A 10,861-nucleotide genomic window follows, 5' to 3' on the forward strand; every position below is an offset into this window, starting at 1 on the left:
AAAAAAAAAAAAAAAAGAAAAAAAGAATATCTCTGGTTTGCAGAATTAACTTCCCTTCACTTTTGACACTGAGGTTTGTACAATTCATCTTGCACTTACTAAAAAAAAGAGGAGTTAGGCTTGGCACCTGTAGCACAGTGGTTATGGCACCAGCCACATACAACCAGGCTGGTGGGTTCGAACCCAGCCTGGGCCAACTAAACAACGACAACTGCAATAAAAAAATAGCTGGGCATTGTGGTAGGTGCCTGTAGTCCCCTCTACTTGGGAGGCTGAGGCAAGAGAATTGCTTAAGCCCAAGAGTTGGAGGTTGCAGTGAGCTGTGATACCATGGCACTCTACTGAGGGCAACATAGTGACACTCTGTCTCAAAGAAAAGAAAAAAGGAGTTAGAATTCTTCTTCAAATGGAAACATATTTTTTATTAATACTTCTTTTTTGAGAGTGCTGTGGCATCATCCAAATTCACTGCAGCCTTCAACTCCTCGACTAAAGCAATCCTTCCTCCTAGGCCTCCCGAGTGCTAGGTATTACAGGTGTGCACTGCCAGACCTGGCCCAAATACTTATCTTTTAATTACCTATTCTGTCTCTAAAAAAATTCACTTAATCTGTACATATCAATTCTATTTATTTATTTATTTACTTGTTTGTTTATTTTTGAGACAGAGTCTCAAGCTGTTGCCCTGGATAGAGTGCCGTGGTGTCACAGCTCACAGCAACCTCCAATTCTTGGGCTCAAGCGACCCTCTGGTCTCAGTTTTTCTATTTTTAGTAGAGATGACTTTTTGCTCAGGGTGGTATCGAACTTGTGAGCTCAAGCAATCCACCTGCCTCAGCCTCCCAGAGTGCTAGGATTACAGGCGTGAGCCACCATGCCCAGCCAATTCTCTTTCTTAAAAAAAGTAGAGATACTTATCACCTTACAACCCCAATTTAAAGCAGAATAGGAAGAAAAGTTGCAAAACACCCAAGCAGAGGCTGCCTGAAGCACAAGGAGACCCTACATGGGCACCTGCTAGGGGACAATGACTCTGTCCACTCAGCTAGAGGGCTTCAAATCCGAGACTCAGGGAATGGAAGAGTAGAAACCTGGGGGACCTACCTTTTTTATAATACCTGGAGATAAACAGCTATACAACATGTCATGTGACTGGGAGGAAAACTTGCACAGAAAATAAGAAATTGCTGCTGTACAAAACCTAAAAATAGAAAATATAACGCACAAACGTGATCCAACAGAATGAAAAGCATGAAATAGAAGCATAATTTTCTTTTCTTCCTTTTTTTTTAAATTAAATCATAGCTGTGTACATTAATGCAATCATGGGGTATAATGTGCTGGTTTTATATACCATTTGAAATATTTTCGTCAAACTGGTTAACATAGCCTTTACCGCATTTTCTGAGTTACTGTGTTTAAGACATTTATATTCTACACTTAGTAAATTTAACATGTACCCTTGTAAAATGCACTGTAGGTGTGATCCCACAAATTACCCTCCCCTGCCTCCTTCTTCTTGGGCTATAGTTGGGTTATAGCTTTCATAGAGAAGCATAATTTTCACAAAATCAAGTTTCATGCATTCCAAAACAGACAGCCCGAGCATCAGTTCTGGGTTCAGAAAAACCTTCCCATAGCCTCACCCACAATAGCAGAGTCTCTCTTAGCTGAAGCCATGGCTGTCCTGCTAAGGACAGAGCTGAGAGGCAGCAGATGAGCGTGTGGGGACCACACACAAATAAGGCTATGCCTGTGGAGCAAAGAGTGAGCAGAGAGGCACAGATACCTGGGAGCTGGGTCTACAGGGCCACAGAGAAAGCTCACACCATGTCTGAGCACATGACCACATGTTGGTACAGAAACATGACTTCAAGGGCAGCCTCAGCCACGCCAGCAGCTCGGCTCTCAGCCAGGCTGCACACATCCTCAGGGGCCCCCAGGTCTGCAGGCAGCCCCTTCCCCTACCAATGTGCTGCCAGGGACAGACGGACACACACGACCCAGCATCAAAGGGCAAAACAAGATAATACACTCAGGAAGAAATAAAAATGGCAACACCAATGCCAAAAATCCAACCGGGACAATCTGTACCAACATGTGGTCATATGCTCATTAGTAACTGAGGAGCATTAAATGAGATTCCACAGGCTAAATGGCCACCGTAGGGCCAGTCACTGCTATGAAAGTCTTAGGGGCCTGTGGGGAGGTCACCAATGCAGGTGAATATGCTGCCTTCTCCATCCTCCTCCGTGAGACACACAATGAGATCATAGCTCACATGCATCTTTCTCTAAATGAGCATTCGTCCAAAGGCACCACTATCCCTCAGGGCAGATGGCCTCTGCCCTCCTTCCTCCCTCTCTCCCCTACGTTCTGTAATGCCTCCACTGCTCCCACCTCTGTGCTTGACTGTCTTATGTCCCCACTGCAGATAGCCAGAGGCCCAGCACTGCTATGGGCTCTGGTGAGTGAGATGCCTGGGACTGACCACATGGACTTTTCACCAGGTAACCAGAACCGACCAGATGGAATCCTCACTGGATATCCAGGACTGACCAGACAGACTCCTCATGGAGCACCTAGGACTGACCATATGGACTCCTCACAGGGTACACAGGAATAACCAGATGGAATCCTCAAAGGATGTTGCTTTTGCCAAGTGCCCAGGAAGAGCCCGGACCACCCTGCAGCCCAGCAAAGCCAAGCACCTGCTGCCTGAGGTCCATACCTGGAGGCCAGGTGACCTGCTGGACTGTCACCTGCTCCTTGCACACTTACACCTTTTCTTTCATAGCCCCTCATCGCGCCTCCATCAAGAACCTGTCCAAAACCACCTACCCCCTTGACCCCAAATGCCCTCTTGGAAATTGCAATGGTGCTGATGAGCTCCCTTCCTCCCTATTAGCTCAGGGCCCTGACTGCAGAGGATCCTGTGGCCTCTCCCAGCACCAGCTGGGTGTGCCCTTGAGGTGCCCTGCAGGGAAGGGGAGCTTAAGGGCAGGAGCAGGGTTCATATGGCATACTCAAAGGACCCACGTGGACTCCGTCAACTGGGAGGGGGTTTCAATGCCCTTGGAGCCAGCACAGAGAAACGGCCAGCTGTGCATACAACATGAGGTGGCTGACAGCAGGGAGACCCAGAAACCCGCTGCAGGGACCTGGCTCAGCCAACTGCAGACAACCAAGACTAAACAAAGCAGCTCCCACCAGGACATGTAAATGTAGAAAGACTAGGATTACCATCAAGTATTAATTTTAGCAGTATTCTTAAATGTCAGCAGTTTAGTAAAACAGTATGATCCTATTTTTATAAACAAAGAAACATGCACATAATACACATAAAATAAAGTCCTAAAAGATCCCATGACAATATGCTACCAAGTGACCAGCTTTGGGCAGTATGGTTTCCTACACACCTATCTTTCTAATTTTATCTAAAGACCAAGTATTACTTTTCTTTTGAAGTAGGGTGGGAAGGCAGAGTCTTACTGTCACCCTGAATAGAGTGCCGTGGCGTCATAGCTCATAGCAACTCGTTTTTCTTTCTTCTTTTTTTTGAGATAGAGTCTCACTATGTTGCCCTTGGTACAGTGCTGTGATGTCACAGCTCACAGTAACCTCAAACTCTTGGGCTTAAGCTATTCTCTTGCCTCAGCCTTCCAAGTAGCTGGGACTACAGGTCCCTGCCACAATGCCTGGCTATTTTTTGGTTGTAGTTGTAACTGTTGTTTGGCAGGCCTGGCCTGGGCTCAAACCCACCATCTTTGGTTTATGTAGCTGGTGCCATAGCTGCTGAGCTACAGGCACTGAGCCACCAACTCATTTTTCTATTTTCTTTTCTTTTTTTTGAGACAGAGTCTGACCACGTCGCCCTTGGTAGAATGTCGTGGTATCGCAGCTCACAGCAACCTCCTACTCCTGGGCTTAAGCGATTCTCTTGCCTCAGCCTCCCAACTAGCTGGGACTACAGATGCCCACCACAATGCCTGGCTATTTTTTTGTTGCAGTGGTTTAGCTGACCTGGGCCAGGTTCAAACCTGCCACCTTCGGTGTATGTGGCTGGCACTGTAACCACCGTGCTACAGGCGCCAAGCTTTATTTTACTATTTTTAGTAGAGATAGGGTTTCATTGTTGCTCAGGCTGGTCTCTACCTCGTGAGTTCAAGGGATCCACCCACCTTGACCTCCCAGAGTGCTGGGAGGACAGGTATGATACTTTCCCTGAAGGCTGAGCAAGGAAATGACAGGAGAACAGAGGCTTACTTCAGGCAGAGGAGTGAGGACTCCCGAGTGCAGCAGGTCAGGAGGCTGTTGACAAAGTCGGGGATGGGAAGGGCCCCGGCTGGAGGACCCACATCCACCTCTGGGAGCACAGACCTGGACTCACCCAGGTGGACAGCCAGGGCAGCTAAGCCCAGCACATGTGAGGCACTAAGGCTGGGGCCCTGGAAATGAAAACAAGGAAGGGCAGGTGGCAAAGCTGGGGGCCTCTGAAGACAATGGGGAGGTGGGGCCCACTCGGAGGCGGAGCCTACCTGGAGGCGGAGCAGCTGGCAGAGACGGCCAAGCACTGCTGGCAACAGCGAGCATCCACACATGGTCCTCACAAACAGGGTGGCCCAGGGGCCCTGCCTGCAGGGACAGCCCCAGGAATCATCAGCAGTGGCCACTCAGCCCTGCACATGCCCCTGATGGGCAGTCCAGGCACGGGAGTCTTAAAAGAGAACCCAGTCCCTCCCTGAGACAACCAGCTTCCGTGGAAATGAGTTACTTGTCCCGTGTCCCTGCCTGCCTGGCCCCAGAGACTCAGTGCAACAGCAAGAGGCACCCAGAACAGCTCAAAGGCATTCAGTGGACGAGCAGGCCTTTACCTCTCTGGGGGCACAAAGCTGGAGGCTGTCATCAGGTTCTGACAGAAGGACGTCAGCAGAAGGTCCACAACCTAGAGACACAGTCCCAAGAAGGGGAGATGTCTCGTGTTGCTCACACAGACATCAAAATTCTGCTTTGCAAATGGAACCTCAAAACAGGCTTGCGTGTGGAGAGCAAATAATGCAACTAGGTACCAAAGACCCCTCCCAAATCCCAGGAACAGAACAGGCCAAGCCTCAACGCGAATCTCCAATCACAAAACTTTATACTATTATGCGTGATTGGCAAATGTCGTCTGTAAAGAGATAAAAAATCATATTCTGAAATTTAATTATTTAATTAATTAATTAACTTTTTTTTTTGGAGACGAGTCTTACTATGTTGCCCTGGGTAGAATATTGTGGCGTCACAGCTCACAGCAACCTCAAATTCTTGGGCTTAAGCGATTCTCTCTCTCTTTTTTTTTTTTTTGAGACAGAGCCTCAAGCTGTCCCCCTGGGTAGAGTGCCGTGGCATTACAGCTCACAGCAACCTCCAACTCCTGGGCTCAAGCGAGTCTCCTGCCTCCGCCTCCCAAGTAGCTGGGACCACAGGCGCCCACCACAACGCCCAGCTACTTTTTGGTTGCAGCCATCATTGTTGTTTGGCGGGTCCGGGCTGGATTCGACCCGCCACCTTAGGTGTACGTGGCTGGCGCCTTAGCCGGTTGAGATATAGGCGACGAGCCTTAAGCGATTCTCTTGTTTCAGCCTCCTAAGCAGCTGGGACTAAAGGCTCCCGCCACAATGTCCAACTATTTTTTGGTTGTAGTTGTCATTGTTGTTTGGCAAGCCTGCGTTGGGTTTGAACCTGCCAGCTCCAGTGTATGTGGCTGGTGCCCTACCTGCTGAGCTACAGGCACCAAGCCCATATTCTGAAATTTAAAAAAAAAAAAATTAAAATAACGTCAATAAAAAGAGCCCAAAGGCCAGGCACAGTGGCTCCAGCCTCTAATCCCAGAACTATAGGAGGCTGAGGTGGGAGGATTACTTGAGCCCACGAGTTTGAGACCAGCCTGAGCCAGAGCCAAGACCCTGTCACTTAAAATAGAAAAACTAGCTAAGCATTGTGGGTGACAAAGTGAGATTCTGTTTAAAAAAGAGCCCAAGGGCTCAGCGCCTGTGGCTCAAGTGGCTAAGGCGCCAGCCACATACACCTAAGGTAGCGGGTTCAAATCCAGCCCAGCCCGCCAAACAACAATGACGGCTGCAACCAAAAAACAGCGGGGCATTGTGGTGGGTGCCTGTGGTCCCAGCTACCTGGCAGAGGCAGGAGACTCACTTGAGCCCAGGAGTTAGAGGGGTTGCTGTGAGCTGTGATGCCATGGCAGTCTGCCCAGGGGGACAGCTTGAGGCTCTGTCTCAAAAAGAAAAAAAAAAAAAGAGCCGAAGGCTCAGCCCCTATGGCTCAAGTGGCTAGGGTGCCAGCCACATACACCTAAGGTGGCGGGTTCGAATCCAGCCCAGGCCTACCAAAAAACAATGATGGCTGCAACCAAAAAAAATAGCCAGGCATTGTGGCCATGGCTGCAACCAAAAAAAATAGCCAGGCATTGTGGCCGGCACCTGTGGTCCCTCCCAGCTACTTGGGAGGTGGAGGCAGGAGACTTGCTTGAGCCCAGGAGTTGGAGGTTGCTGTGAGCTGTGATGCCACCAGCACTCTACCCAGGGGGATAGCTCGAGGCTCTGTCTCAAAAAAATAAATAAATAAAATAAAATAAAAAAGAGCCCAAAATACAAATTTAGGCTTTGGGGTTGCAAATGGCCTTTCTCACATATTCTTTGACAAAAATGTAAAAAGAATTCTCCACAAACGGGAAGGGAGAGGTGGAACCACCAGCAGCCCTGCTGCCCACTGCCCAGGCCTTGCAGGTCTGACTTCACACAGGCACAGTGACCTAGCAAAACAAACAACAATTAAGAGGACTACAGGATTCTATCCTTTTTGCACAATTTGAGAGCAGCTGAGACCTCCAAACCGTATTTTACAGCACTTGGCACCCACCTGCTGTTCTGCCTGCTCAAGTTTTGGAGCTGTGATGCTGAGCCGGACCCTTGACACCTCAGAACTGCTGCCGTCCTCTCTGTGCCGCAGGGCGGCATGAACACTCTCAGAGATCACTGCCACCTGGGCATGTACAACTGCAAGACAGAGAGATGAGAGATGCACAGGACTGACATCTGGAGGGACAGACTGGCCGCAGGCCTGGCCTCTGTTTGGGGAGGCCATGCTCCACCAGCCCTGTGTGCTGCTCTCCTCAGGCCAACAGTGGACAAAACACTAGAGGCAGTAAGCCATGCCCAGGGCAGGATGGGGCTGGCATCACTGCCTGTCTGTGATCAGCTCAGGACCCACCGATCCTTCACCAACACAAACCCCCTTTTTCATCTTCAACATTAGAAGCCCCAGGCCACTCTCCAGGCCTGAACACCTGTCTGAGAACCAGCACTGATGGGTTTAACAGTGCTGCCTTCTTTCAGACACAGTGGGGATGGGTCCTCTTTGGGCCGTCACAAACTCTTGGCAGAAGGTGAATGTTCTGCTGTTTGGCATCTGAGGCAGGTGATAGAGAAAGAAAACAGCAGGATGTGTAGTTTTCTTGTCCTCTGTGCCTCAGTAGACAAGTAGAGCCAGAGGCTCCAGGTCTCCCAGACACCCAGAGACCACAGCAAGCCACTTTCACATGAAATCCTCTGTCACTCTGAGAAGCAGGCAGCTCTGACGTTTGTCAGTCTTGTGATTAAGGACTGCACCTTTTTGGCAGCGTCCCCAAACACCACATTCTGCACAAGCACAGTTGTGAAAGGCTGAACTTGGCCGGAGCAAGGGTTGTGTCTGAGGCGACCCCCTACCAGGCGGTGCACCAAGGAAACTTTGCTAATATTTCCTCCATAAGGCTCTCTGCCTTGGTTTGGACAAAATAAATTCATGATAGGTATAAACCTATCACAGCTACTCAGTCAAAACATAGCTCATTTCAGATTCTGCATGTATTGTATTGGAAGTCTGAAAGTGCGCACGGTACAAGACAGCAAGTTTAGAACTGCCCTGGGCTCCGAAGCACATGAATGATCTCCCAAGGAGCAGGACTCAGGGTAAGGCGCAGTGTGTGACATGACATCTACTGAGGAACAGAGGACAAGAAAACTACACATCCTCCTGTCTTCTTTCTCTATCACCTGCCTCACTCAGATGCCAAACAGCAGAACATTCACCTTCTGCCAAGAGTTTGTGACAACACAAAGAGGACCCATCCCCACTGTGTCTGAAAGGCAGCATCATCAAAACCATCAGCACTGGTCAATTTAAGAACCACATGCAGGCTGGGCAAGGCGGCTCATGCTTGTAATCCCAGCACTCGAGAGGCCGAGATTGGTGGATTAGTTGAGCTAACAGGTTCGAGACCAGCCTAAGTCAGTGAGACCTTGTCTCTAAAAATAGCCAAGTGTTGTGATAGGTACCTGTAGTCCCAGCTACTTGGGAGGCTGAGACAAAGAATCACTTGAACCTAAGAGTTTGAGGTTGCTGTGAGCTGTCACACCACAACACTCTACCAAGGGCAACAAAGTGAGACTCTTGTCTCAAAAAAGTAAATAAATAAAAGAACCACATGCAGGACCATCACCCCAACCACAGGCTGCACACCCTGAAAAACAACACGAGCACCAGTGTCCTCACCATCATATCGGGTGGGGTCTGTCATGGAGGTTCTGAGCTCTCCCAGCGCAGCTGTGAGCTGTCCCAGGGCCTCCTCAGCACAGGTGGGCTCTGCCCTCATTCCTGGGGATACATCTGAAGGGGGTGAGATTTTAATAGTCAGGCCAACGCTGAGCACAGTGGCTCATGCCTGTAATCCCAGCACTCTAGGAGGTTGAAGAGGGTGCATTCCTTGAGCTCAGGAGTTTGAGACCAGCCTGAGCAGAGCAAGACTCTTGTCTCTATTAAAAATAGAAAAACTAGCCAGGCATTGTGGTGGTCACCTGTAGTCCCAACTTCTCGGGAGGATGAGGTAAGAATTCTTGAGCTCAAGAGTTTGAGGTTGCTGTGAGCTATGACACCATGGCACTCTACCCATGTGACAGAGTGAAACTCTGTCTTAAAAAAAAAAAAAAAGAAGCCAGCCCAGATAAAAGCTTATGTACAAGGTCAAACAGTCAAGTTCTCCTAGAAAAAGTGCTATACACCTCATTGCTGAATGTCCCTGTGGTCACCTTTGAGGTACTCCCCTTGGGAAGCTACACATACACACTGACACCAGCGCCTAGTCCAACCCAAAGCAATTTTGGAACTCTGTTTTCTGGAATGGCCATCGGAGCTTACATTGTATGACGCCTGACAATTAAGGTCGCAAACTCATTATAGAAAAATTGCTTTGAAGGATAGACTCAGCACTCGAAGGAGATTCAGCAGTGAGGTCTGCAGCACTTCTAGGATGAGCTCATGAACTAAGTTGTCTCATAAGACCCAGAGTCTCAGTGCAAAAGTATTGTAGGTTCCAATCAAAAATCACTTGTGATAGCGAGAATGAAAAAGACTCCCAACTGAACAAGAAAGACAACCTACAGCAGCCAACTGAACAATATCAGAGACACTGAGATCATCTGGCAAATAGTAGAAGCAGCCTTGACAAAAATGCTTCATTGAAAACACCCAAACACACCCAAAGGAGACAGAGGGTGTAAAGAACCAAGTGGAACCTGCAGAAGTTAAAATGTAGCAACTGAAGTAAAGGCCCTGGGTGTGAGCTCGACAACAGGATGGGGAGAGTGGGAAGAACAGTGAGCTGAGTAACACAGGGCCAACCCTGTGACCCACTGTAGTGACAGGCTAAAGAAGAAAAATCCCATCATCACATCAACAGAAAAGCATCTGACATCACTCAACAACCATCCATGATAAAAACTTTCAGAAAAATAGGAATAAAGGAGAAGTTGATAAAACCATCTACAAAACCCTGCCACTTACAGCACACTGCTATGAGCTATGATAATGCCATGGCACTCTACTCAGGACAAAAAAAAAAAAAGATAAACCTATACAACTCAGAAAAAAATACAGGAGAAAATCATTAGGATGTAGGGCTAAACAAAGAGGTCTTAGACTTGACATGAGAAGAAAAAAATGACACACTGGACCTCATAAAATTAAAAACACTGAGGCCTGGTACAGGGACTCATGCCCATAATTCCAGCTCTCTGGGAGGCTGAGGCAGGAGGATGGCTTGAGGCCAGGAGTTTGAGACCAGCCTGGGCAACATAATGAGATCTTGTCTCTAACAAAACATAGAAAAATAATCAGCTGGTGGTACTTGAGAGGCTGAGGCAGGAGGATGGCTTCAACCCAGGAGTTCCAGGCTGTAGTGAGCTGTGATTGCACCACTGCCTGGATGGCAAAGTGAGATCTTGTTTCACAACAAAAGTGAAAAATCCTCTGACTCTATTAAGAGAAGAAAAAGATAAGTTACAGCTTAGGAGAAAATATTTGCAAACCACAAGTCTAACAAAGAACTAGTCTCAGGACATATGCAGTGAAGGCCAGAGTGCGATGTGGGCAGAGCAAACAGTTCAGTCAGAACATGGACAAAGGGCATGAGGAGACATTCCAAGAAAGAGGAGTAACAGATGCAAATAAGATGTGAAAAGATGTTCGACATTACTGGCCACTAGAGAAATGCAAATTAAAACCACAAGAAGCTGTTACTAGATCTGTGAGAATGGCTAAAATAAAAAACAGCAACACCAGGCTGGGCACAGTGGCTCACACTTATGATCCCAGCACTGTGGGAGGCCGAGGTGGGAGGATCCCCAGCTTAGGAGTTTGAGAACAACTTGAGCAAGAAAAAGACCCCCATCTTTACTAAAAATAAAAAAACTAGCCAGGCATTGTGGTGAGCACTTGTAGTACCAGCTACTTGGGAGACTGAAACAAGAACTCTTTTTTTTTTTGG

The 10,861-nt window shown here is 48.2% G+C and overlaps 1 protein-coding gene across 1 annotated transcript in view; it reads right to left on the bottom strand.

Moving 5' to 3' along the window:
* The window catches only part of FANCA (Fanconi anemia complementation group A), a 75,617-nt gene that overhangs the window by 20,476 nt on the left and 44,280 nt on the right, over window positions 1-10,861 (bottom strand). Inside the window, exons 22-27 of the mRNA XM_023507506.1 lie at window positions 8,593-8,706; window positions 6,919-7,055; window positions 4,875-4,945; window positions 4,539-4,635; window positions 4,267-4,448; window positions 1,105-1,201 (exon numbers count right to left, since the gene is read on the bottom strand). Of these exons, the coding sequence (XP_023363274.1) occupies window positions 1,105-1,201; window positions 4,267-4,448; window positions 4,539-4,635; window positions 4,875-4,945; window positions 6,919-7,055; window positions 8,593-8,706 (698 nt within the window). The remainder of the gene's footprint in view (window positions 1-1,104; window positions 1,202-4,266; window positions 4,449-4,538; window positions 4,636-4,874; window positions 4,946-6,918; window positions 7,056-8,592; window positions 8,707-10,861) is intronic.

The sequence above is a fragment of the Otolemur garnettii genome, unplaced genomic scaffold, assembly GCF_000181295.1.
Source record: "Otolemur garnettii isolate 467f Iridium unplaced genomic scaffold, OtoGar3 scaffold00185, whole genome shotgun sequence".
NCBI lineage: Eukaryota > Metazoa > Chordata > Mammalia > Primates > Galagidae > Otolemur > Otolemur garnettii.